This window comes from Molossus molossus, unplaced genomic scaffold, assembly GCF_014108415.1.
Source record: "Molossus molossus isolate mMolMol1 unplaced genomic scaffold, mMolMol1.p scaffold_m16_p_7, whole genome shotgun sequence".
Classification (NCBI taxonomy): Eukaryota; Metazoa; Chordata; class Mammalia; order Chiroptera; family Molossidae; genus Molossus; species Molossus molossus.
Window position 1 is genome coordinate 55,516,961 of NW_023425401.1, and position 26,230 is coordinate 55,543,190.

General features: G+C 38.1%; 1 protein-coding gene across 2 annotated transcripts in view; it reads right to left on the reverse strand.

Moving 5' to 3' along the window:
• The window catches only part of RELN (reelin), a 576,569-nt gene that overhangs the window by 70,088 nt on the left and 480,251 nt on the right, over positions 1 to 26,230 (reverse strand). For both annotated transcript variants that reach the window (XM_036246852.1, XM_036246851.1), the window contains exons 39-45: positions 25,540 to 25,711; positions 25,341 to 25,443; positions 23,174 to 23,403; positions 9,428 to 9,648; positions 7,679 to 7,826; positions 5,112 to 5,370; positions 4,011 to 4,260 (exon numbers count right to left, since the gene is read on the reverse strand). In XM_036246852.1, the coding sequence (XP_036102745.1) occupies positions 4,011 to 4,260; positions 5,112 to 5,370; positions 7,679 to 7,826; positions 9,428 to 9,648; positions 23,174 to 23,403; positions 25,341 to 25,443; positions 25,540 to 25,711 (1,383 nt within the window). The remainder of the gene's footprint in view (positions 1 to 4,010; positions 4,261 to 5,111; positions 5,371 to 7,678; positions 7,827 to 9,427; positions 9,649 to 23,173; positions 23,404 to 25,340; positions 25,444 to 25,539; positions 25,712 to 26,230) is intronic.

Here is a 26,230-nt window from a genome sequence, read left to right on the forward strand (position 1 = left end):
CTCTAACTTTTTGAATTATCCCCTTGACTAAGCTGTACCTACTAAGGACAGGGTGTGTATCTTATACTTTTCCAAGTGCCACTCCTACTGTCTAGTTTAGTGTTGGCTAATTGACTGAATCTGAGGTAGAAGATGTACTTCTGGGATTACCCCTAAATATGTGCATTAAGTTCAAACTAATTAAATATGAAAAATCAGGATTCTGAAGGACCTTAGAAGTAACCAAATTCCTCAGATTTTGGCATCCCCCAGAATCTAAAACAGAACCAGGTGCTTGTGAGCATGGCAGTTTGAATCTCTTGGAAGAAGAGGGACATAGGATTGTGAAAGACCAGGAGGCCCCCAGAACCCTGACAAGTCTGAAAGTTCTGGTGAAGAGTCCAAGTATGCAACAATGTCAGTTTTTATTTCTCCTGAGATAGGTTCCCGAGTGTGTGCAAAGTATGTGTGAGTGCGAGTATGCACATGCACAACCGAGAGGAGGCAAAGTGGTCACACTGGTCACAGTGAGGCTGGCTTAGCATATGCTATGACCCATTATGGCAGAAAGTAAAAGGCTAATGAGAACAACATTTTATCATTCCTGGGGACATGGAAAAGAGATAATAACAGGGCTGATCTAAAGTCCAATGATAAAACCCCTGAATATACAAATTTAGGTATAAATCCTATTGTTTATGCTGGCATTTTTGTTGTTGTTGTTGTTATTCCATAAACCTGATACAAAAAAAAAAAAATCTGGATTTACAAAAATGATAAAGTTGGGTTATTATTTATATATAAAAGAAGTCTATATATATATGCTTTCAAATAAGCTCACATTCTTTTTTTTTTTTAATCCTCACTGGAGGACATTTTTCTGTTTAGATAGAATAGGAAGGAGAGAGAGAGAAACATTGATGTGAAAGGGACACATCAAGTGGCTGCCTCCCACACTGCCCAACCAGGACCGGGGACAAACTGCAACCGAGGTACATGCCCTTAGCGGGAACCAAACCCGGGTCTCTCTGGACCGCAGGCCAACGCTGTAACCGCTGAGCCAAACCGGCCAGGGTTAAGCTCACATTCTTATGCTTTAAAATATAAACTTCTAGACATCAAAATTACAACTAAACTACAGATCAACCATCGTTCAGAACCACCTGAAATCTAGCTGAACGGAAATCCTCCAACTAGAGATTTAAAAAAGAACTTACACCAAGATTTGTAGGGGTGGGGAGCAGAGATGCACAACAGGTGGGCCCACACCCACATGTGGTGGATTAAAATTGGAGAGTTACTTGGACTGCAGAGGTCCCCCATGAGGAGCAAGGGGTCCCAGTTTCTTACCAGGCTCCCCAGCCTAGGGTTGCAGTGCCAGGAAGAGAATTTCCCACAACTTATGGCTTTAAAAACCAGCAGGGATTGAGACTGAGGGAGATGGAGGGCATCTGGAGTCCCAGGCAGTTCCTTTTAAAGGGTCCTTGCATAGACTTACTTGGATTCACTCCCTCTGAACTCCAGCGCTGGGGCAGCAGCTTGAACAGAACCAGGGACATATGAAGAATAACTAAATTGTCTAAAATCAGGGCCAGAGCTGGGGAGGGCGGGGCAGCTTTCTGTCAGACAAAAGTGCTAGCAGAAGCCATTGTTCCATTTCTGAACCCCTGCCCCCCAAACACAGAGATGGCAGCAAGCACCTATTACCCAGGCTCATATTGTTCATCCCGCCCTGGTGATTTCCTGAGACCCAACCCCAACAAATTTGTGAGTCCACTCAAGCTGTTTCCAGTGGTTTATCCATAGGAATGGACTGTGTTAGCTCATTTCAGACTTTCAGAAAATCTCTCAAAAAAGCAGCATCTGGCCTCAGCCGTCCCCATACCTCTTGCTAAGAGCCCCAGGTTCGACATTAGTGGCAGTGGGCCTTGGTTCACAGCTTGGCCTCATTTGGGCACCTCCAAACCCAGCACAAGTAGTAGTCATTTGCCAATCACTTTGTTGTTTATGTTGGGTGATCTCGGACAGAACACAGGCAGCAGCTGACCTTCACTTGCACCTCTGGGAGGCCCCAGAGCCAGCCCACTCAGTGGACAGCTTCAGACCACATCTAAGTACCACTGAACCACATCCATAAGCAACACACTCAAGGGGTGGATTCATTGGAACCAGAGCCCCACTAAAGTAAATCCTGCTCTATGGGGTAGGTGTACCCCTGCACAGCTGATCCTCCATGGTGGCCACAGCCAGATTGCAGCAGACTGGCCTAGGAATATTCCTCCCACTGATGTGTCAACAGAAATGGCAATCAAGGCTCAACTATAACAGGAGGGTATAGACAGCCCACATTGGGGAGGGGGAACACCTGGAGTGCCCAGCTTGGTTGATCAGGGAGGTTGTACCACTGGACCCTACAGAACACCTACTACATAAGGCCACTCTACCAAGCCAGGGAGACGTAGTAGCTCTACCTAATACATAGAAACAAACACAAGGAGGTTGCCAAAATGAGGAGACAAAGACATGTCCCAAATGGAACACAAACAAACAAAAATTAAAAAAATAACTCCGGAAAAAGAACTAAACAAAATAGAGACAAGTAATGTACTAGATGAAGAGTTCAAAACACTGATTACAAGGATGCTCAGTGAACTTAATGAGAACTTCAACAAAGAGATAGTAAGCATAAAAAAGGACATGGAAACCATATAAAAGAACCAGTCAGAAATGAAGGATACACTAACTGAAATGAAGAATAATTTATAGGGACGTAACAGTAGAATAGATAAAGCTCAGTATTAAATCAGTGACTTGGAATATAAGGAAGCAAAACAACAACAACAACAACAACAAAAAAAAACACCCACCAAAAATCCCAGTCAGAATAGCAAAAAGAAAAAAGAATCCTAAAAAATGAAGACAGTGTAAGGAGCCTCTGGAACAACTACTAGTGTACCAACATTTGCATCATGGGGGTGCCAGAAGGAGAAGAGAGACAGCAAGAAATTGAAAATCTATTTGAAACAATAATGACAGAACACTTCCCTAACTTGGTGAAGGAAATAAACATACAAGTCCAAGAAGCACAGAGAGTCCCAAACAAGATGAACCCCAAGAGGCCCACACCAAGACACATCATCATCAAAATGCAAAAGGTTAAAGACAAAGAGAGAATCTTAAAAGCAGCAAGAGAAAGGCAGTTACTTACTTACAAGAGAGCTCCTATAAGACTGTCAGCTGATTTCTCAACAGAAACATTGCAGGCCAGAAGGGAGTGGCAAAAAATATGCAAAGCAAGGACTTACAACCAAGATTACTCTACCCAGCAAGGCCATAATTTAGAATTAAAGGACATAGAAAGAGCTTCCCAGACAAGAAAAAGCTAAAGGAGTTCATCACCACCAAACCAGTATTACAAGAAATGTTAAAGGGCCTTCTTCAAGAAGAAGAAAAAAAAGATAAAATATATGAACAATAAAATGGCAATAAATACATATCTATCAACAGCTGAATCTAAATAAACAAAATAAACGAATAAGCAGAACAGAGACAGACTCATAGATACAGAGGACATTTTGATGCTTCTTAGATGGGAGGGCTTTGGGGGATGGGTAAAAAAGGTGAAAAGATTAAGAAGTACACATTGGTTGTCATAGAATAGTCATGGGATATAAAGTACAGCAAGTAGAGTATAGTCAATAATATTCTAATAACTGTGTATGGTATCAGATGGATATGAGATTTATTGGGATGATCACTTAGTTACATAATGTCTAATCACAGGGGTGTACACCTGAAACTAATATAGTATTATATGTGAACTGTAATTGAAAAATAAAAAATGATTTAAAAAATAAACTTTGAAAACTCAATTTACATACATTTTTCAAGAATGCATTTATGGTTTGACTCAAAGTGCACCTGTGTTTTACTTACTGATTTATAGAGGTGTAGTACAGTCCTTTAACAGAGGCAGCCTTAGAAGCCCATTTATACACATCTGTCCCTCCACCTGGAGATGGAATACTTACCATAGCAAGAGTCTGTGACTGAGCAGGAGGCGGCAAAATCTATCTGTAGAAATGAATCCTCATTCACAGCAATGTCTGTGGTGACTACATAACGGGTGCTAGCCTTTTCGATGAAGACCAGGGCATCACCGGTAGAGCCACACACAGGCATCTTGGTGCCTCCAGGGTGAAGTAGCCATTTCCGACTATCCAGAGTTGTGAAATCATCCTCCAAAACTGTATTACCAGAAATATTTCCTCCAATAAGAATCTGAAATGAATAAAAAAAAAATCACAAATTTTCAATTTGGTTATAAGATATGAGAAAGTACAGTCTTTTTTGTTTGTTTTTAGCTGTCAGATTGCTCAGAACTGGAATTATAGTGTAGCTGATAGGGGGACTTTCAGAATGCTTTTGTTTATGTGGTCTGCTTGCCCATCTGGCAAGAAACTACAGAAAACAAATCAAAGGATTGACAAAACCGTTCACAGCCTTCATGGCCAAATTGTGCCTTTGGAAACTACATGGACCCAAACTGTGAAAGCATAATTTGCTTACATGTGAATATTTTTCATGTAAAATTTCTATTTAAGGACAGTTGTACCCTAAGGCATTTCAGCTTAATTCTTTGTATGGATTCTACAGTTTGTTAACAAGTTCTTTGAGTTCTATTTGATACACATTTTATTATGTATGAAGATCCTTTAGAGTTGTTCATAAGATGTTAGGAAGATTTATTTATTTTTTCTTCAAAGTCTAGGAAAGAGAATTTGGGAGTTACTGCATGTAGTACCAATGCTAATTTGCACATTTTCCTTTTCGGAGAATTACAACCTTGTATTGCACTTGATAAAGTCCCTCTATCCATATGGCCAAATCCTCTCTCTTAGCAGGACCTGGGCCTTCTGTTGTGTCGTTTATTTTTATAGGCTCAAGCAACTGAAGGAAAAGAAAATGAAAGGAAGCTAAATGCTATATCTAATCTAGCTGTGTGCCTTTGGGCAAGTCACTAAGCTGTCCATCCTGGGCTTCCTCTATTGAACTAGGGGTTTGGACTAAGTGCTAAGGCCACATTCAGTTCAAGTGACAAAATTATAATAACTAATCCTAAAGGGACTGACCTGGTCGATAACCCAGGGACTGTAGAAGTGCCCATTTTCAGATGGTTGCCACCAGCGAAGGCGAGTAGAAGCAGAACGGGCTTTCATGGGTATTTCCAGGGCGATGTACCTGCCCACATTGCTGGAGTTGCTGAAAAGGAACTCTTGAAGGAGACTCCATGAGAGGCCGCCATTGAGAGAATATTGCAGAAGCACAGGTTGGCTCCTGGGGTCGGGAACACCTTTACCACATCCCAGTCTCATGAAGAACTGCACAAACCTGACATGAGTGAAATTTACTGTAGACATTTACTTCAGTGAGCAATTCACACCATTAGCAAAAGACAACACACAGGATAAAACGGGAAATGCATAATTTTAATGAATATAATAAATTAATGAATGTCTAAAGAAATAATTTCAAAGCTCGATTTTCCTTTTTAATGTGAAAGGGAGTTAATAAAATGTGAAATCTGAAAAAAAGCAATTCTGCGCCCATATTTATATTTCACACCCCTCCACAGAGGTGAGTCTGAGGAAAGTGAACATTCACTGTTTCCTTTGGCTAGTCTATAAAAAGACAGGAGGGGTCCAAAGACTGTCCAGGTTTGGGAGTGTGTATTGTTATCTACTTAAGATAAATTTGGATCCTTGTCCTCAGTACTTGAAACTGGAAGAATATAATTAATGTAGTTTATGTTACTCATTAGCAAAACTGTCCATTCTTGGGTTATACCAGTAATATTTTAGATCTCATATTATTGGTTTAGAGAGAGGCATTTAAATTCACCAGTTGTAACACCTCTTTGTAAAAGGCCAGGCACCTTTTGGAAGAGATGTGTCAAGCCTGGGGTTCTTTTTTGTCTGTTGTGCCAGGGGCAGGGGAGCATGAGTGTAGGGTAGTGGTGATGGTGGGCTGTGCCAAACTCTACTATTGCTGGCTCTGCGATGGATGATACTGGCCATCAAGAACTGTGGCAGCCAGCCAGTGCAGCCTTTCCAGCTGGCAGGGAGGTGGACAGAGTGGCAGCAAGCAGCTGGGGTGCCAATGAAAACGAGCTCACATGTTATCTTTGGCAGGCAAACTGCTGGTGCCTGGTCTGGCTGCTATGCCTCCTAGTACTGCAGAATAAACTTCATGTGTAACCCAACACCCACCCAATTATGTATGCATGTTACACATATGAAATATATTGGGGCTTATAAAAAAAGTTATCAGTTCCACATATAAAACCACGCATTTTTCATGGGTTCGTCCTCTCCCCTGTTTCCACTAACTGTGTATTCATTTATCTCATAACCTGAGAAAATTGGGATTTTACATGGAGCATTTTGAGGTCAATATATGCAAATCCTACACAGCATGCTTCTAAGATGAGATAAATAACGGAGCTTTTACATTGGATTAATGAAAAAAAAAAAAAACAACCCATACACAAAAAAAACAAAACCACATGGTTAGTGCTTAGTGACATTTATATCTATAAAAATAATAATCATTTACAGAGAAAAAGTTTTAGCATATTGTCAATTGTATTGGGAAAATGTTTATATTAATTTAGTCATAGATAAACCATGTCAGAATTATTTAGAAAAACCTAATAATTTTTAAATTAGAGAATTCAGCTGCCAATGATAAATCTGAAATAAAGAGCATAAAATTAAATTATATGCATTAAAATAGGATGGTGATAAATAAAATCTTGCTTCCTTTAACTGTAAAATTATTATCTCATAATAGAATTGTATTTTCTATGGAGCATAATCAAATTTATAATTCAATAAATCAAAGTTTTAGGAGGAAGGGGAGGATAATATGTTAGGATGTATTTTAATTTACTCTGAAACGTTTTAAAAAACAAAACCAATTTTTTTTTGTTCACTTGCAAAATTAGGTCAGGGTTCCATTTTACACATGTTAAAGTGTCTTTTTTATTTTCCTGGCTGTTTGGCTCATCAGATGATCAAAGGATATACATCTTGACAGGACATAATCCTCTGAGCCAGTTTTAAATGTTTATTTCTGAGTGACTTTGCTCAGTTTAGAAAATGAGTGCTTAGAATATATTTATGAATCATTGGACAGAAATGTTTATAAAGGAAAAGCTACACTTCAAATGTTCTTAACTTAAATTGCTAATGGATATAAAGTTAATTGTGAGTAACTTGAGGATGTATTGTCTTTAATTAGGCTTTCTACTAAGCATGGTATAAATAATTTCTACACAGTCTGAGTGCTAATGAAAAAACTATTCTGTAGAAGAAGCATAGAGAAAATGTAACATTATGTTCCTAAAGTTAAAGTAAGTTAAATATTGCCATTTCCTAGTAACCATCTTGTAAAATATCAGATATTAACTTTTGTCTGTTTATTTGTGGTTCATTTCTAATCTAGTTATTGCACAACTCTTTCAGTTTTAGAATGAAAATTATGTAAAATGTGTCTTAATGGAGTCTTTGATAAGAGAGAAACTCAGCATTTCCAATGGAAGGCCTTGTCTTTGAGATCTCTGCTTCCTTCTGATTCAATTACATTCTGCCACTGTACATTACGATGTAATTTTCCAACAGCATTCAAAAGTGATTACCTAGCATGCGATAAATCCAGATCTCGGGTCATCAACATGCGCAAGCCATCTTCATTGAAAAAGAGGTTGTTTCCACTAGAAAGGATTCCACACTTCCGAGATGGCTTTCCACCACTCATTAATAAGAATCTATCAGATTCTAACTGACCTGAAAAAGGTAAAAAATGTGATTTACCTAAGTCTCCAATTATAGTTATAATATTTTTTAAAGGACTATGGTAAGTGTTTTGTGTAGTTTTAAGATATCAAGTCATAAACATTAAAGTCACAGATTTTGGGATAAGAGGTCTCCAACATTTTAGCATGTTTGAATAGTTTAACCTTGGCTGTATAATTTAAGGGTCCACATGACAGAAGGAGGGGGCCTTTTCCTGAGTATCTATGGTCCAGCCAGACGGATCCCTCTTTTCTGCTCCTCTACACTGCAAAAAAAGACAGTGGCTAGTCAGAGAGTGATTCAGGGCAAAAGTAAGGGAGTGTAATGTAGCCTTTCCACAGACCTCTTCACTCTTTCTTTGCTACTGGAGGACTGTATCAGACAAGTGTTTAAAAACACAGTTTTAATGGGAGAACTTTCAGTATAATTAAATATTTCCTCTTAAATAATATTTTTCAAACCAGCTCTAAAATCTCCTCAGATATTAATATAAGATCTGGTTCAGTTTTTTGATTGTGGTAAAATGCACATAACACAACATCTACCATTTTCATCATTTTAAAATGAACAAATCAATGGCATTCTTCATATTCACAATGTTGTGTGACCATCACTGTTACTTAGTTCCAGAACTTTATCATCACCTGGAAAAAAACTTTGCCCCCATTAGGCAGTCACTCATTTCCTTCTTACCCAGCCCCTGGCAACCACTAAGCTTCTGTCTGTCTATGGATTTGCCTATTTTTGATGTTTCATATAAATGGGATCATATGATATGTGTGGCCTTTCGTATCTGACTTCTTCACTTGGTATAATGTTTCAAGGTTCATCTATGCTCTAGCAAGTATCAGTATTTCATTCCTTTTTATGGCTAAATAATATTCCATTGTATCGATATACCTAAATATAATCTTAGAATATCCCTTAAAACCATACATATAATAATTTTATAGGCAACTTGGGAAAAAGAAAAATATTTCATTTGAGACAAAGGAAAAAATCTTTAATCCCACTATCCTAATATAGATGGCAACTACATTTGTTTAGGACTTTCTCTTATGAGGATGTTTTTCCATAGTTTTATCAGAGTGCATATACAAAGGATATATAATAGTGAATAATTTCAATTATTATATCATATACATTTTTCTATGTTGTAAAATTATCTTTACATATAATGACATTAGATTCTAGGTATAATCGAGGCACAGAAAGTGATAAGAGGCTGCTTAATGAGTTGGTGATAAATCAATAAAAGGAATTTGTATCTCTGGAAACTTCCTTCCACTCATGAAGATTAACCCTCTATAGATATTTTCTAAAATTACCATTAATGAGAAATTTCATGTGATAGAAAAAGTGGTGAAAATAGCCATAGTTTTTCTTAATTATGGTCTTGTTCACTCTCACTGACCATTGTTTCAAAAATAAAACCCTATGAAATTCAGAACTAAATGAAAGCTTGAGTGGTTTCAATTGTAGAGGTAAATAATGAAATAGAGTGAAACGTAATGATTACTTCCATATTATAAATTGTGTTTAATATGTAAGCTCTTTCACAAAGCTACACATAATTTATAAGAAAAGATTACCTTCAAAATCATCTTTGAGAAAATCAGGATTTTTGGTGCTTATCTTACATGTTGGCCCTGAGTAGCCAGGATCACATATACACTTGGTTCCATTGATACAACTCCCATGTCCATTACACATCTCTTCACATTGGGGACCAATGTAGACATTATCAATGGCCCATGTCACTGGCTGAGAGCCAGCAGGGTAAAATCCTTGGTACCATCTGAACCGCACAGATCTGGAAAAGAGGTACAAGTCTTTCAAAATCTAATCAACAAAACAACTTCAAAGTAAGCACATCTGATCAATGAGCAGTGGGAAGTTACTATCACTGAACCACACTCAAGACACAGAAAATATAATTCAACATGTTGGGAACACAAACTCCATTCCTTAATTTATGGGATTTTGCCAGGATGGTTCTTGCTTGCTGTAAACTCTTCACAGTTCTACCACTATGTTCAAATTTCCACCGGAGCTTCCAACTTATTTTTTGGAAAAAAAAATTGATTTGAGAGAGAGAGCGAGAGAGAGATTTGTTGTTCCACTTATTTATGCATTTATTGGTTGACTCTTGTATGTGCCCTGACTGGGGACCAAACCCACAACCTTGGACAACACTCTGACTGACTGAGCTACTTAGCCAGGGTTGTAACTTTTTCAATATTGACTTTCTCATTGAACCTTCCTCTATCCCTACTATCTACACTCTGCATAACTAATCACTAATTTATTTTTAAGTTGAGGTAAAATTCACATAAACATAAGTATTTTTTTTTTGTTTTAACCATTTAAAGTATTCAAAGTGGTGGCATTTAGCAGATTCACAGTGTTAGCGAAACCATCACCTCTATTGAGTTCCAAGACATTTTCATCCCTCCAAAAGGAAAGCCTGTGCCCATTAGGCAGTCCCCCACTCCCCACCCCTGGCAAATACTAATCTACTTTCTATTTCTATGGATTTACCTATTCTGGATATTTTATATAAATAGACTTATACAAATATGTGACCTTTAGTATCTGGCTTTGTTCACTTAGCGTAATTTTCAAGGTTCACCCACATTGCAGTAAGTATCAGAATTTCATTCCTTTTTATGATTGAATAATATTCCATTGTATGGGTATACCAACTTTATCCATTCATCAGTTGATGGACATTTGTTTGTTTCTACCTTGTGGCTATTGTGAATAGTGCTTCTATGAAAATTTGTGAACAAGTATTTGCTTAAATACCTGTTTTCAATTCTTTTGGGTCAAGTAGTGCAATTGTTGTGTCATACAACAAATAACTAGTCCTTTAATTTCTCTCTCTTACATAATTATGATGGAAATTTCCATTTTACAGTTATCACAGGTGTAGTTATTTAAAAGCATACCTCTTTTCCCTATTGGCTATGAACTCCTAGCGGCCAATCTCTTTGCCTCTTTTTTCTTTGCACCTGTTCATGGTGCCCCCTACAGTATTTCATATGCAGTGGATACTCAATAAATGTTTGTTGTACGGCATTTGTTGTGAAAAGCCTTAAGAGCCAAACTAAGGTGTTTTGGATGCTATTCTATTGGCAAGGAGAGCCCTAATAGATTATTTTAAAGAAAGAAGTGACAAAATCAGATATATTTTTAGACAGATGTTTTTTTATTTCTTAATTTCTTTTTAAGAAAAAGGAATTTTTCTTTTTATTTATAAGTGAATTGTCTTATATTGTTGATGATAAGTTAGCCCCTTGGAAATAACCTACATATTTAGATAGAACTCCAATAATAGTTCAGTCTATTTTATGTATAAAACTCAGTTCAAAGAAGATGAATTTATTTTAGAGGGGACAGATAAAGAAATGGCTTGTAAATTCATTTTTATACCCTGTGAATCTGTCCAATTTTCAATTATCATAGAAACCAAATTCAGAGTAAGTTTCTAAATATAAATTAGAAGTCAATATTAGAAGTATTTATTAGGTATCTAAAGTGTAGTAGAGAGCAAAGCATATGAAATCAAGTTGTCACATATAATTTTAACCCTAATTTCATTGTTTATATCAAGTTTCTAACTATATTAAGCTGCCCTCAAAATGCCAGTTCATAATTAAATTTTATTTTCAAATACTTGTCAGAGTTTAGACTTGGTAAGAAGCACTTCCTAGCTTTTGAACTTTCAGACTGCTGAGCCGAGGGAAATGGCTGAAGTTTTTCTTTGAACAAAAGCCTGCATGGATTTTTTTGAACTTATTTATTCAAGTGTTCTGAATACAAATGAACCACCTTGGTTGGATATTTATTATTGTTCACCTGCCTTGACACAGAAACTGCAAGCACTGTGATAAATGGGCTGAAGGGTCTGGTCTCACTGTGGCTGCCTTCTGCTGAAATCTCATTTTGAAGATCTCTCCCTGCCACCCTCCCTGGTGAATGTCTGCGTCTGTTCTCCCAAGCCAGTGGTATTCAAAAGGATCTGTTCTTTAAATGTAAACTTAAAATTTCAAGCACACAACAGTGCTTTCATTAAATAGGGGTTTTGGTTGACTCATTATAAAGCAAAAGCAATTAGGAGTTTTAAAGACAAAAAGGCTCTAGACGAAAAGGACACAAAGGTGATGTGAATAAAATTCAATGGAAGTGCAACACTTATACTTCAAAAGTGAACTGACTACATATGGAGGCAAAAATGGCCATTTCTGCCCCTGAAAACATTTAAAGTACTTTTTATAGTATCCATTGTCCAGTAAATGCACAGAAAAGTATAATCTAAACAGGTTATATATATATTTTAGCATCTAGCACTTGTGCCATTATTATGTACTACGCTGAATATAAACCAAGGGATGGTTCACTGAGTTGGAGAAAATTTAACTTTTGCCTTCCAGCAATTCATGCCTGTGTGGGTTTTAAGGAGAATGTTAATTCTTTTCCTGAAACAAGGACTAAACAACATTACAGAGGCAAATTCTTCTCTTTGCAGAAATGGTTGAAGGCAGTTTGAAAGATAGGTTTATACCATTGTGGGAGTGGACATGCCTTCATAACAGATTTACTTTCTTTTCATAGAAATGGAAATGACATGGCATACAAATAGCACGATGATCTAAGTTCTGTATGTTTATAACTGGAGAAGGTATATTTTAAATCGACACACAATACCAGTCAGTGAAAATACTGACATCTGCATTTCTCTTGTTCAAATTTCCAAATTATAACACCATACCTTATGTGCAAACATAGCCTGGTAGATATAACCAAAAGCTAAGTGAGGCAGGCTCCCTGGCACCAGAGGACTGTCCTGGAGAGTGTGTCTCTTCACTCAGAACCTCTGATTGGTAGATCTCTGTGACCTTATTTCCTACTCTTTTAAACAGTATTTTTTCCATATGGGAACTTGTGAAGCAAGTTTCAGTTGTCAAAGCAATCTAAAGTTATGGCCTATGACCTATACATAGGGTTGTTTTCTATTTAATACTTACCTGGACAATTAGAGAAAATTAAAGGTCCATTAAAGCAGTGGTTCTCAACCTGTGGGTCGCAACCCCTTTGGGGGTCAAACCATCCTTTCACAGAAGTCGCTTAAGACCATTGGAAAACACATATTTCCGATGGCGATTCATGACAGTAGCAAAATTATAGTTATGAAGTAGCAACAAAAATAATTTTATGGCTGGGGGTCACCACAATATGAGGAACTGTATTAAAGGGTCGCAGCATTATGAAGGTTGAGAACCACTGCATTAAAGAAAAAACCTAGAGCTTCTTAGCAACACCATAATTGTTATAGTATTGGTTATAGGTGCCTAAGTGATTGGCTCTCCAGGCCTCTCCTCTGCCTACACTGCCCATGAGCAGGGATTTTGGACAGCCGTGCTTCCGTTGCAATACTTGGCTTTCTGGCCATAGCTGATTTGTTCAGATTTTCTTTTCTAGAAATGTGGAATCATGAGTTCCAGAAAATGAAAGCTGTGGTTACTGAATAATATTAATATCAGCATGATAAAAATGAGGATCACAACTTTTGTTGCTGATAGTCTCACACTTCTTGAGTGGAGTCCATGCTGTTATTCCTCAGTTCGTTTCCAATAAGTTCTTCCACTTTTTATACGTCTCTTTCTATTTCCTGCAGCATATAATCTTAAATAACACAACTGTTTTGGGATAAAAAGTTTTCCCTGAGCTACTTCACCCACTTTTTAATAGACAAACTCATCCCTCTGCCCCCCAGGGTAGCAGTTTTCTGGCTGTTCTGGCTGAGTCCTCAGCTCCGCCTGTTCCTTTGGTCTTCAGAGTCTCCCTGCCTTTTCAGCTGCCACTTTTAAAGATCCTTGAGGACATTTTCTTAGTAACACTTTTTCTTTAAAAAACAAAACAAAACCCAGTTAGATTGTCTAATAGAATAATATTAAAGCCCTTAACAAATAAATTATAAAAAGTATGCTGACTATATCAAACAGAATCAATAGATTTATGTTAAAAGAGAATGCAGACACTTGAAAATTTCCTTTGCCCCCTTTGGAAAGGTAATAGTAGTTTTGCTTGAACAACCAAGACTTCTAATTATTCTGAGTTTCACATCGGGAATGTAAATCTGTTTCCATTTAGAAAGTATAATATTAATACCTTTTTTTTTTTACATACCCTGGAAGAATAAGATCTTTATTCTGAAGGAAAGATCAAACTTTGAGGCAGGCTGCTTGCTGATGGCCTCTCTCTTAGAAAAAAAATTTTTTTATTGTTGACACATTCCAGATTTTACCCCCTTTTGTCCACCTCCACCCAGCCCCTGCTGCCCACTCCGTTGGTCCTCACCACACTCTGTGTTCATGGGCTATGCATACATGTTCTTCAGCTAATCCCTTCACCTTCATTTATCTAGTCTCCCTCCCACAACCCTTCCCTCTGGCACCCACCAGTCTGTTCCATGTATCCATGCCTTTTGTCAGTTGTTTTTGTTTTTTTTTTAGTTTAGTTCTCTTAATTTATTGAATGTTAGTATATGCAGAATACTAGACTAGACACCCTAGGGGAGCTACTGTTAAAGGAACTAACACTTTAATTGGGAAATCATATAGACATATTATGATATATATTTGCATATCAGTTTCTCCCATTCTCCTCTTTTTACACTTTTAAAAACCCCGCCCACGACTGCAAAATTTTATCACCATTTGAAATTAATCTGTAACTTTATCTGGTTCTTACTCATAATTTAAATTTAAGGAGGCTCCTTTTATCACTATCCTTCTGCCTTGGGCACTTAGCCCATAGGCATCCAAGTTGTACTAATGGAAAAAACTAGCAGGGTATTAGTAGTAGTCTTTACTGCATTTGCATTGTATGCAAAGAATAGATCTGGATGGGAATCTTTGTCTTTCAGGCTGTCCTTCTCAGTTAAAAGAAGTCCCCTGCCTCCCTCCCTACCTGAGTAGGAAATCATGGGTAAAAGAAGAAAAGCATCCAGGGGATCCTCGGTCAGTTGACTCTCATGGGGGCCACCTGGACCCACAAGGAGAGATGCCTCAGTGGCATCACATAGAGGAGCAGGCACAAGTGGGCATTGGAGCCAGGGAACACCAGGCTCTCTTTAGGCAGTGCAGTGACAATGAGGCTGCAAAAATGGCTTGATTCTGCTCTGCCATGCTCTCAAGTCTCCTTTGTCCTGAGGAGTGGGAGCAGAGCTGTAAGGCTGAATGAGACATTAACACCATGGCGGACACTCTGCTAATGATTTTGTTTTGCACTTGTTAAATGTCTCACTGTTGATCATGACCATGAGGGACACCTGCCTAGCTCTGAAAGAATTTCACTTTGGAATCATGAAAACTGGGGTTAGTGCCTTCAATAGACAGCATGAGGATTTTGTAGATATATTTTAAGCAATGAGAGAGGGACTCAATTACCATATCCGTATCGTGACTGCAAAATGACCCTCATAAGAACCATTCTTAGCCTAGCAAGGAAGACCTTTTCATTTTTATTCATTTTTAATTTTTAATTTTTTAATTTTATTTGTAACAGATGTTTCTCCTTTTTGTACCCCATTGACACACTCCTCCCCATCCCCCCCCCCCGCACCATCCCCGACTTTGTTGTCCATGTTCATTGGTTATGCATACCTGCATATAAGTTCTGTGGTTTATCTATTCCTATCCCCCACCACCCCCTCTTCTGAGGGTTGTCAGTCTGTACCCTACTTCCGTGTACTGGGTCTACCCTATTCCTCTATCAGTTTGTTTTGTTCATTGGATTTCACATATTAGTGAGATCATATGGTATTTGTCTTTCTCTGATTGGCTTATTACACTTAGCATAATAAACTCCAGATCCATCCATGCTGTTCCAAAGGGCAAGAATGCCTTCTTTTTTACAGTAATATAGTATTCCATTGTGTAAATGTCCCATTGCTTTTTTATCCACTCATCCACTGATGGGCACTTAGGCTGTTTCCAGATATTGGCTATCGTAAATAATGCTGCTATTAACATAGGGGTGCATGTGTTCTTTCTGATTAGTGTTTCAGGATTCTTAGGATATATACTCTGAAGTGGAATAGCGGGGTCAAATGACAATTCCATTTTTAATTTTTTTGAGGAAACTCCATACTGTTTCCCACAGAAACTGCATCAGTCTGCATTCCCATCAACACTATAATAGGGTTCCCTTTTCTCCATATCCTTGCCAGCACTTGTTTGTTAATTTATTGATAGTAGCCATTCTGACAGGTGTGAGGTGATACCTCATTGTAGTTATAATTTGCATCTTCCTCATTATTAATGACCTTGAACATTTTTTCATATATCTCTTGGCCATCTGTATATCCTCTTTGGAGAAATGTCTATTTAGGTCTTTTGCCCATTTTCAAATTGGATTGTTTGTCTTCCTGGTGTTGAGTTGTATTAGTTCTTTATATATTTTGGAAATTAACCCCTTATCAGATGAATCATTGATGAATATGTTCTCCAATATGGTGGGTTCCCTTTCCATTTTGTTGATGGTTTCTATTGCTGTGAAGAAGGTTTTTAGTTTGATGTAGTCCCATTTATTTCTGTCTTTTCTTTGCCCTCGGGTAGTTATTGGCAAAAATATTGCCCAAGAGAAGTCTCAGATTTTAATGCCTATGTTTACTTCCAGGGATTTTATGGTTTTGTGACTTACATTTACGTCTTTAATACATTTTGAGTTTATTCTTGCTGATGGTGCAAGTTGGTGGTCTAGAGGAGCATTTTTTGCATGTACCTGTCCAACTTTTCTAATATCATTTATTGAAGAGACTGTTTTTACTGTATTGTATGCTTTTGCCTCCTTTGTCAAATATTAATTGGTCATAAAGGCACGGGTTGATTTCTGGGCTCTTGTTCTGTTCCATTGATCTATATGCCTGTTCTTATGCCAGTACCAGGCTGTTTTGATTACAGTGGCTTTATAGTATAGCAAGATATCTGGTGTTGTAATCCCTCCAACTTTGTCCATCTTTCTCAAGATTGCTGGGGCTATTTGGGGTCTTTTGTGGTTCCATATAAATTTTTGGAATATTTGTTCTAGATCTGTGAAATATGTCATTGGTATTTTTTTTTTATCCTCACCTGAGGATATTTTTCCATTTTTTTTGTACTTTTTGTACAGATAAAGTGGGAGGGAGAGAGAGGAAGGAGAGAGAGAGAGAGAAACATCAACGTGAAGGGACACATCGAGTGGCTGCCACCCACACGACCAACCAGGGCCGAGGACAAACTGCAACCGAAGTAGTACGTGCCCTTAGCGGAAACCGAACCCGGGTCTCTCCTGACCGCAGGCCGACGCTCTAACCGCTGAGCCAACCTGGTCAGGGCTGTCATTGGTATTTTAATAGGGACTGCATTGTTTTGGGTAGTATGGACATTTCAATTTTGTTAATTCTTTCAATCCATAAACAGTATATGCTTCCACATAATAGGTTTCTGAGTAAGGTCTTTCACCTCCTTGTTTAAGTTTATTCTCAGGTACCTTATTTTTGTTGTTGTTGCAATAGTACATGGGATTGTTTTCTTTGTTTCTCTTTTTGAGAGACTGTTATTGGTGAATAAAAATACCACCAATTTATGGATATTAATTTTGTATCCTGCTACTTGGCCAAATTCATTGATTAGATCAAGTAGTTTTTTGGTGGAGTCTTTAGGGTTTTCTATGTACAATATTGTGTCATCTGTGAATAATGACAGTTTTACATATCCTTTTCCAATTTGAATGCCTTTTATTTTTTTTTGTCTAATTGCTTTAGGTAGGAGTTCCAGTACTATGTTGAATAATAGTGGTGAAAGTTAACATCCCTGTCTTGTTCCTGATCTTAAAGAAAATGCTTTTAATTTTTTCACACTGAGTATCATATTCCTGTAGGATTTTCAAATATGGCCTTTATTATGTTGAAGTATGTCCCCTCTATTCCCACTCTGCTGAGTTTTTATCATAAATGGGTACTGGATTTTATCAGATGCCTTTTCTGTATCTATTGATATGAGTCATGTGATTTTTATTTTTCATCTTGTTTATGTGGTATATCTCATTTATTGATTTGTGGATATTATAACAGCCTTGTATTCCTGGAATAAATCCCACTTGGTCATGGTGTAAGGTTTTTTTTTTAATGAATTGCTGGATCCAGTTTTCTAATATTTTGTTGAGGACTTGAGAATCTATGTTCATCAGGAACACTGGCCTATATTTTTTCTTTGTAGCGTCTTTATCTGGGTTTGGAATTAGGGTAAAGCTGGCCTGGTAAAAAGAGTTTGGAAGACTTCCCTCCTTTTGAATTTTCTGGAAGTTTGAGGAAGATAGGTGTTAGTTCTTCTCTGAATGTTTGGCAAAATTCTCCCATGAAGCCATCAGGTCCAAGGCTTTTGTTTGCTGGGAGTTTTTTTATTTTATTTTATTTTTAATTGCTTCAATTTCATTAGCTGTTATCAGTATAGTAAGGTTTTCTAATTCTTCCTGATTGAGCTTTGGAAGATTAAATGTTTCTAGAAATTTTTTCATTTCACCCAGGATGTCCAATTTGTTGGCATACAGTTGCTCATAGTATTTTCTTACAATCCTTTGTATTTCTGTGATGTCAGATATTACTTTACCTCTTTAATTTCTGATTTTGTTTATATGGGTCCTCTCTCTGTTTCTTGGTGAGTATGGCTAAAGGTTCATCAATCGTGTTTATTTTTTCAAAGAACCAACTCTTGATTTCATTGATCTTTTTTTCTTTAATTTTTTTCTCTTTATTGATTTTAGCAAGAGAGGAAGGGAGAGGGAGAGAGAGACAGAAACATTGATGAGGAAGAACATCGAGTGGATGCCTCCTGCATGCCCCCCATGGGGGATCAGGCCCACAACCTGGGCATGTGCCTTGACCAGGAATTGTACCAATTGACCTCTTGGTGCATGGGTTGATGCTCAACCACTGAGCCACACTGGCTGGGCTCATTGATCTTTTGTATTGTTTTGTTTGACTCTATGCCATTTATTTCCTCTCTGATCTTTATTATTTCCTTCCATCTGCTTACTCTGGGTTTTTCTTGTTCTCTTTCTAGTTCTTTTAGGTGTAGAGTTAGATTGTTAATCTGTGATTTTTCTTGCTTCTTGAGGTAGGCTCCAATGCTATAAACTTCCCACTCAGGACTGCTTTCTGTGTCCCATAGATTTTGGGTTGTTGTGTGCTCATTTTAATTTATTTCCAGGTAATTTTCTATTTCTTCCTTGATCTCCTTGGTAACCATTCATTGTTGAATAGCAATGTGTTTAAGTGCTTTTGAGGTGTTTATTTTTATTTATTTATTTATTTTTATTATTGTAGTTGACTTCTAGTTTCATGCCATTCTAATCCAAGAAGATGCTTTGTATGATTTAAATCTTCTTGAATTTGTTAAAACTTACTTTGTGTCCTAACATGTTGTCTATCTTTTAGACTGTTCCATGTGCACTTGAGAAAAATGCACATTCTGCTGCTTAGAGTCTCTCTTTGTTTTTAACCTTTGCTATTTTAAGTATGATGTGCCTTGGTATGGGTCTTTTTGAGTATATCTTTATTGGGACTCTATGCTTTCTGAAATTTTGTGATTTTTTTTCCTTCACCAGGTTAGGAAATTTTTCTGTCATTACTTCTTCAAATAAGTTTTCTATCCTTTGCTCTTACTTCTGGTAGTCCTATGATGCAGATATTATTACATTTCATGTTGTTTCAAAATTCTCTTAAACTATCCTTGCTTTTTAAAATTCCTTTTTCTTTTTGTTGCTCTGATTGGGTGTTTTTTTCTACCTTGTCTTACAAATTGCTGATTCCATCCTGTGCTTCATCAAGTCTACTTTTAATTCCTTCCAATATATTCATAATGTCAGATATGGTATTCTTCATTTCCAACTGGATCTTATTTATAGTTTCTATGTACTTCTTCATGCTGTTGTAGTTTCTACTAAGTTCCTTGTAGTTCCCATTAAGTTTCTTGTAATTTTAAGTTCCTTGAGCATCCTTATGACTCTGACCTTTATGTCTAATATATTGTTTGCTTACTTTTCATTTAGCTGTTTTTCTGGAGATTCCTCCTTTTCTTTCATTTGGGGGTTGTTTCATTGTCTCTCTATTTTAGCTCTTTATTTGTGTTTGTTTCTATGTATTAGATAGAACTGCTACGACTCTTAGTAATTGTGGGGTTGTCTTATGTAGTAAGTGTTCTGTAAGACCCAATGGTACAGTCTCTTTGATCTCCTGAGTTGGATGCTATAGGCATGTCCCTTGTTCAGGTTATCTGGGCTGTAGTGGAGTGTCAAAGTCCCCTACTATGACCAGAGAGATCTGGGTTCGGTTCTTGCTAAGGGCATGTACCTAGGTTGCGGTTCCTCCCCGGCCCCAGTTGGGGTCATGTGGGTGGCAGCCAGTTGATGCATCTCTCTCACATCGATGTTTCTCTATCTCTCTTTCTTCCTCCCTCTCTCCCTCCTGCTTTATCTGAAGATAAATGCAAAAATGTCCTCTGGTGAGTACAAACATACACACACACACACACACACACACACAAGTGTATGTGTGTGTGGCTGTATATGTATATATTTAGGTGCTCCTATATTGAGGGCATATATGTTTACAAGGGTTATGTCCTCTTGTTGGATAGATCCTTTTAATATTATGTAGTGACCTTCTTGGTCTCTTGTTATGGCCTTCATTTTGAAGTGTATTTTATCAGATATGAGTATTGCTACCCCAGCTTTTTTGTTGTTGTTGTTTCCATTATGTTTTCTTATCCATTGAGCCACCCTACATCTTTTGATTGGAGCATTTAAATCATTTACATGTATAGTTGCTCTTGGCAACCTGTTGGAAGTGTTCAGTGATCCACAGTTTGTGGCTGCCTCCACAAGGCTTGGCTGCACATGGTTGGGGCCAAACTGTGCTTCAAGGCAGGCTCACTAAGCAGCACAGGGCACAGGGGTGGGTCAGCAAAGGTCCCTCAGCATCCACCTCCACCTGCCTCTACCTGGCCAGCTGTCAGACTTAGTCACTGAAAAGGCTGCTTCTGAAAGGGATTGTGATGGAATCAGAGCATGGGATCTCTGGGGTCTCCTGAGAGAGGGAGGTGCCGTTCAGATTTCAGGGATGATGGTGGGTATATTCCCCTATCCCAGAGCCATATGTATGTCCTGGAATATTTCCCTAACCTTGACAGGACAAAGTCCCTCATAGGGAGTCTAGTGAGGTCTACCAGAAGGTGGGAGCTTCTATTAGCTCTCCTATGAGGGAAAGCACTAGTCATGTTTCCAGGAAGGTGGGGAGAATGTCAACACCCCAAAGCCAGTCACTGACACCCCCTGAGACTGCCCAGAGGTAAAGGCTTAACCTCTGCTGCTGCCTCTTCAGCAGGGGTCAAGATGCAGGGAGGGGCAAGCAGGATTCCTGAGGGTGGGGTGAGCTGTATCCCCAAGGCCAAGGTAATTGCTTTCCCCAGGCTGCTATTACTGGTAGGGTCTTATGCTTCTCTGGAAAAGTGGCTGCAGTGGTATCGGGTAGCCGGGGATGACTGAGTGCAGGTATCCAGGCAACTGCTCTTCCATGTCTCCCCCCAATATCTCCCATCCTAGACTCCTCAGGCAACTCCAGTCCACACTGCTCTCCCTCTGCCTAAGCCCAGGGTGAGTGAAAATCCTGTGCTCTGGTTTTTTGTTTGTTTTTGAAGTGGCTTTGTTTTCGGCAGGCTCCATCTCTCCCTGGCAGATGGAAGCCCCGCTGCCTTTCACAGTTGGATGTTACGTGGGCTGCTGTTCTTGGCTCTGGCACTCTGGTCAGGGGAGCCCAGCCTGGGTCCGAGCCTCACTCTTCTCAGGGGTAAACATTCCCCCATCCTGCCCTGCTGCCTGCGAGAACTGGGCCAGCCCCTCTCACAATGCCACCTTTCCTACAAGTCTGAAGGTAGTTTCTGCCCTTCCTTGTTTAAAGGCTCCTATTCAGGTAGTCTTCAGTTGGTAATTCAGGTGAATGTTCCCCAATTCAGTTTTATTTCCAGTTTGGTTCTTGGAAAACATACAAGAAAGATCCACCTATTCTGCTGTCATTTTGTGACATGCCTGACTTCCTCTTCGTATTTACTTATATTAATTTTCTTTTTTTAACTATACTTTTCATTTTATTTCTGTTAGAATTGAAGTCTTTCACTTCCAAGTAGGTTTTCAACAGAAGAGTCAAATACAGGGTGTGGCAAAAGTAGGTTTACAGTTGTTCATATGGAAAATAATACAATGATTAATAAATAATAATATAAGAACAAACTCAGTTCTACTCACCACTGTAAACCTACTTTTGCCCAACCCTGTATATGTAATAAGAATGCTGACAGAGGGCCCTGGCTTGTGTGGCTCAGTTGATTGGAGTGTTGTCCCATATACCAAAGGTTATGGGTTCAATTCCTGGTCAGGGCACATAACCAGGTTGTGGGTTTTATCTTGTCATGGCATGTATGGGAGGTAACCGATTGACGTTTCTCTCTCTCAAATCAATAAAAACATTCTCAGGTGAGGGTTTAAAAAAAAAAAAAAGAATGCTGACAGCTGTTGAAAAAGTAGAAATGCCCTGGCCGGTTTGACTCAGCAGTTAGAGCAGCAGCCTGCGGTCCAGAGAGAATCGGGTTCGGTTCCCGCTAAGGGCACGTACCTCGGCTGCCGTTTGTCCCCGGCCCTGGTAGGTCGTGTGGGTGGCAGCCACTCGATGTGTCCCTTTCATGTCGATTTCTCTCTCCCCCCCTCCCACTCTATCTGAACAAAAAATGAAAAAAAAAAAAAAAAGTCCTCCAGTGATGATTTAAAAAAAAAAAGAAAAAGTAGAAATGCCTGGGGAAGAGAGCTAACAGTTTTTTTTATGAGACACCTGAGCATTCTGCAGGCTTTCATCCTCCACGTGTCTTCTCCTGGCATGAGAAATATAGGTAGATGTTTGAAAGTTAGAAAATTTTAACTGCATTAATATTGTGATGGAGGAGGGAGTGGGGACAGGTTGCAATATCAGGGGATTTATATTCTGTTGCTTCCTAATTGATCTAATAAAGACTCCTGGGGATATGAACCCCCTGACAGAGTATTGTCTGTGGGGTGCTCCTTTAAATCTATCTTCAAACCACAAGTTAGTTGTCCTATGTTTTAAATATACATCAATCTGTTTCCAGTGAAGAACTAAAAATGAAATGTAAGATAGAAATTTCCCCCTGATAAAAGTCAATGATGATGTCAGGAAGAAAACTGTCAAATGAAAAACAATGTGGCATGAAGCAGCGGGTCCTTACCCACAAAGGTGCAGCTTCCCGAAGTGCACAACCTCTCTCCTCCAGCCCTGGGTGGTCCCTGCGTAGTAGGTGCTGCTTGGGTGGTGCTCAGTGGAGCACAAGGAGCTGACGTGGCTACTGCTGTGGTAGCAGAGGGGGAGCAGCAGGTGCCAGGTTGCTCCAAAGTCCCTGGAAAATTCCAGTTTTATTGGATCAGCAGATGAGCTATCAGTTGAGCATCCAACGTTGATCTTGGGGAAGAAGAAAAAAAATGATACAAATTACCTTGAAGCAACAAGCCTTGAAAATGATTCACCACTTCATTATTTTTTTGAGTCCATTTCCTGGGAACTGTCTTGCTGAAATATTTAACACTATGAAATTCTGTTTTGCTTGAGTAATATCGTGTATTATCTTTAAATAATACTTTTTCATAAAGAAACTCAATGGGTCTCATGAAAAATTTATTTTCCCTCATTTTATAAAAAACTAGGAAGTGGGTAAGGCAGAGGCTGGCACAGAATTCCAAACCTTACCTTTGGCCTACTTTCATAGCCAAGCCAAAAGGACTATTTCCCTCATTCTAACCATTAATATTTTGTAGTCTGCTAGACAGGAAGACCTTCTATTTTTCTTCTTGTGACACCTTCCAAATACATGTAATCCCACTTTTGCATGAGGAGAATCTTCAACACATATTTAATATTAAAACACCATTTTCCTGGCACAGAGAGATCATTCTCAGGCCTTTTTAACCATTAAGGAAATAGCCACTCCATTCCTTCCTTAATTAAGTAAATGCATGTGATTCTTTCTTATGACATTTTTTCTGCTTCCCATTGGTATTAACATTTTCTTCCTATCATAGCAACTGGATGTATATGTATTTTTGCAACAGAATATGTTTATATCTATATTTATATTCACATAATTTATAGATTGTTGAACATACTCCTCTTGCCTCTGGTAAATAAACTACTGAGATTTGATAACCTTTTCAACTATAGGCATTTGTTTCTACCTGGATTATTTTGATAACAGAATTCTTAAGGGCTAGGGGTACTTTTTATTAACATTTAAAACATAAAAGTTAGGAAATATAACAGAAAATTATATAAGTAACTTAAAATAAAATTAGAAAATGTAACAGAAAATTTAGGATACAGAATACTTTCTTCACCAAGTCATCATTTGGTTCTGACTTACTTTTTTTTATCCTCACCCGAGGACATTTTTTTGTATTTTGTTCAGATGGGGGGGGGGGGGCGGGTGAGGAACATCGATGTGAAAGGGACACATTGAGTGGTTGCCACCGCACGACCCAACCAGGGACGGGGACAAACTGCAACTGAGGTACATGCCCTTAGCGGGAACGGAACCCAGGTCTCTCTGGACCATCGGCTGACGCTCTAACTGCTGAGCCAAACCAGCCAGGGCTTGTTCCTGACTTTTGAGATGTAAGAGACACCTCTAATTTAGAGAATACAGAGTTAATCTAAAACAAATATTCAAAACTGTGTTGATGTAATTAGACACTCTTTTAAGTCAGTCTGCCCAATGGCTGGTATGGATGTGACACAAGTATCTTTGGAAGTTAGTACTATTGAACATTGGCATAAGCACCTTTGGTTCTGCTAATTTTACCTAAGGTTTTGAAATACATAAAGATTTTTAAAAAATGCGTTAGTAACTGCTTTCTTGAAAAAATATAAAGTTCATGAACATTATTGAAATACACAGAGAAAATATATTTGAAATTATAAAACAGTGTGGTATAATTTTATCTGTAAAATTCATGATACCATGGTAAATACTACATAAATGTGCTGGCATGATATAGACTATGATTACATTAACTTGGTTCATAAATAACATAAAAATTGTGAAAATAATACTAGAATAATATGGTCATTTTTATATTTATGTTTAAAATCATTTATTTCAAAAATTTCCCATTGTAGTAGGTGGGAGATTATGTCATAAATAAAGGACAAAAATTTAGAAATCAACCTTAGTATGACAATTTGTTCTGTTAATAAAAATAAGTTATGATATAAAACCTGTTTTGTCCTTATATAAAAATGGAAAGCCATAATACATGAAATTACTGGAAAATTTCAAAAAAAAGTTAGTATGGTTTTGTTCAAGATAAAATTTAAGGCATTTCTAATAGAACAAAGCCAATTACCTCAAATTGTATAATGGTGTTCTCATTCACACTGAGGTCACGAGTGGTAATGGAATGCTCACCAACTTCATTTGAAACAAACACCATAGCTGAATCTTCCTCGCTGTTACACGAAAACAAGAAGAAATCCATTTAGGCAAACGTTCGTTGTGATTTGTATAGAGAAGTAGATTTTTCAGTTTCTTAAATAAATACTTACAGTGCTCCCTTAGAAGAATATGGGCAATAAAGACCAATGTTACCACCCGGATAGAAAAACCAATTGTCTTCTCTGGGCCCAAAGTCAAATGTATCCAGAAGCATCACAGGGTTGTTTAAATTATTTCCATCAATAATGAAGTCATCGATAATCCAGATTTCTTCTTTCTTACCTAAGGTATTTTTTAATAAAGCAAGTTTTTCCAGTGGTGAAAATCAGATGGACATTTTGCTCATTGGAACAAAGTAAAGGACAGAAGGAACTCAGTAACAACAGGTTAAACATATGCCTCTAAACAAAGAAACACTAACTGTATAACAGTGTATTTACAGTGACTGTACTAACAGTGTAAAACAAATTAAGTGTTTGATCATATTAAATCGACACAGGATAAAACAGCCTTATTAATTCAAGAAAGATGTGACAGACAGCCTGTGAAAGTGTGCTGTCTTTTTTTGTGATAGTGGTGCTATGAACTCTCCCACCGACAAAAGTGAGCTCTGAGTTTGTTTTCTTGGATTTGGGGAATATATACAGTGTCTGGATCTGTGAGAATGGCAGTCAGCCTGCAGATGTAGAACAGTGGTATACTAACTAGTCTATTCAAGGAGCAACTCATGACTTTTTAGAGCTAACCCATGATTTAGCATCATGCTTTTGTCAGGCTGAAGGACCATGGCTATTAAAACAC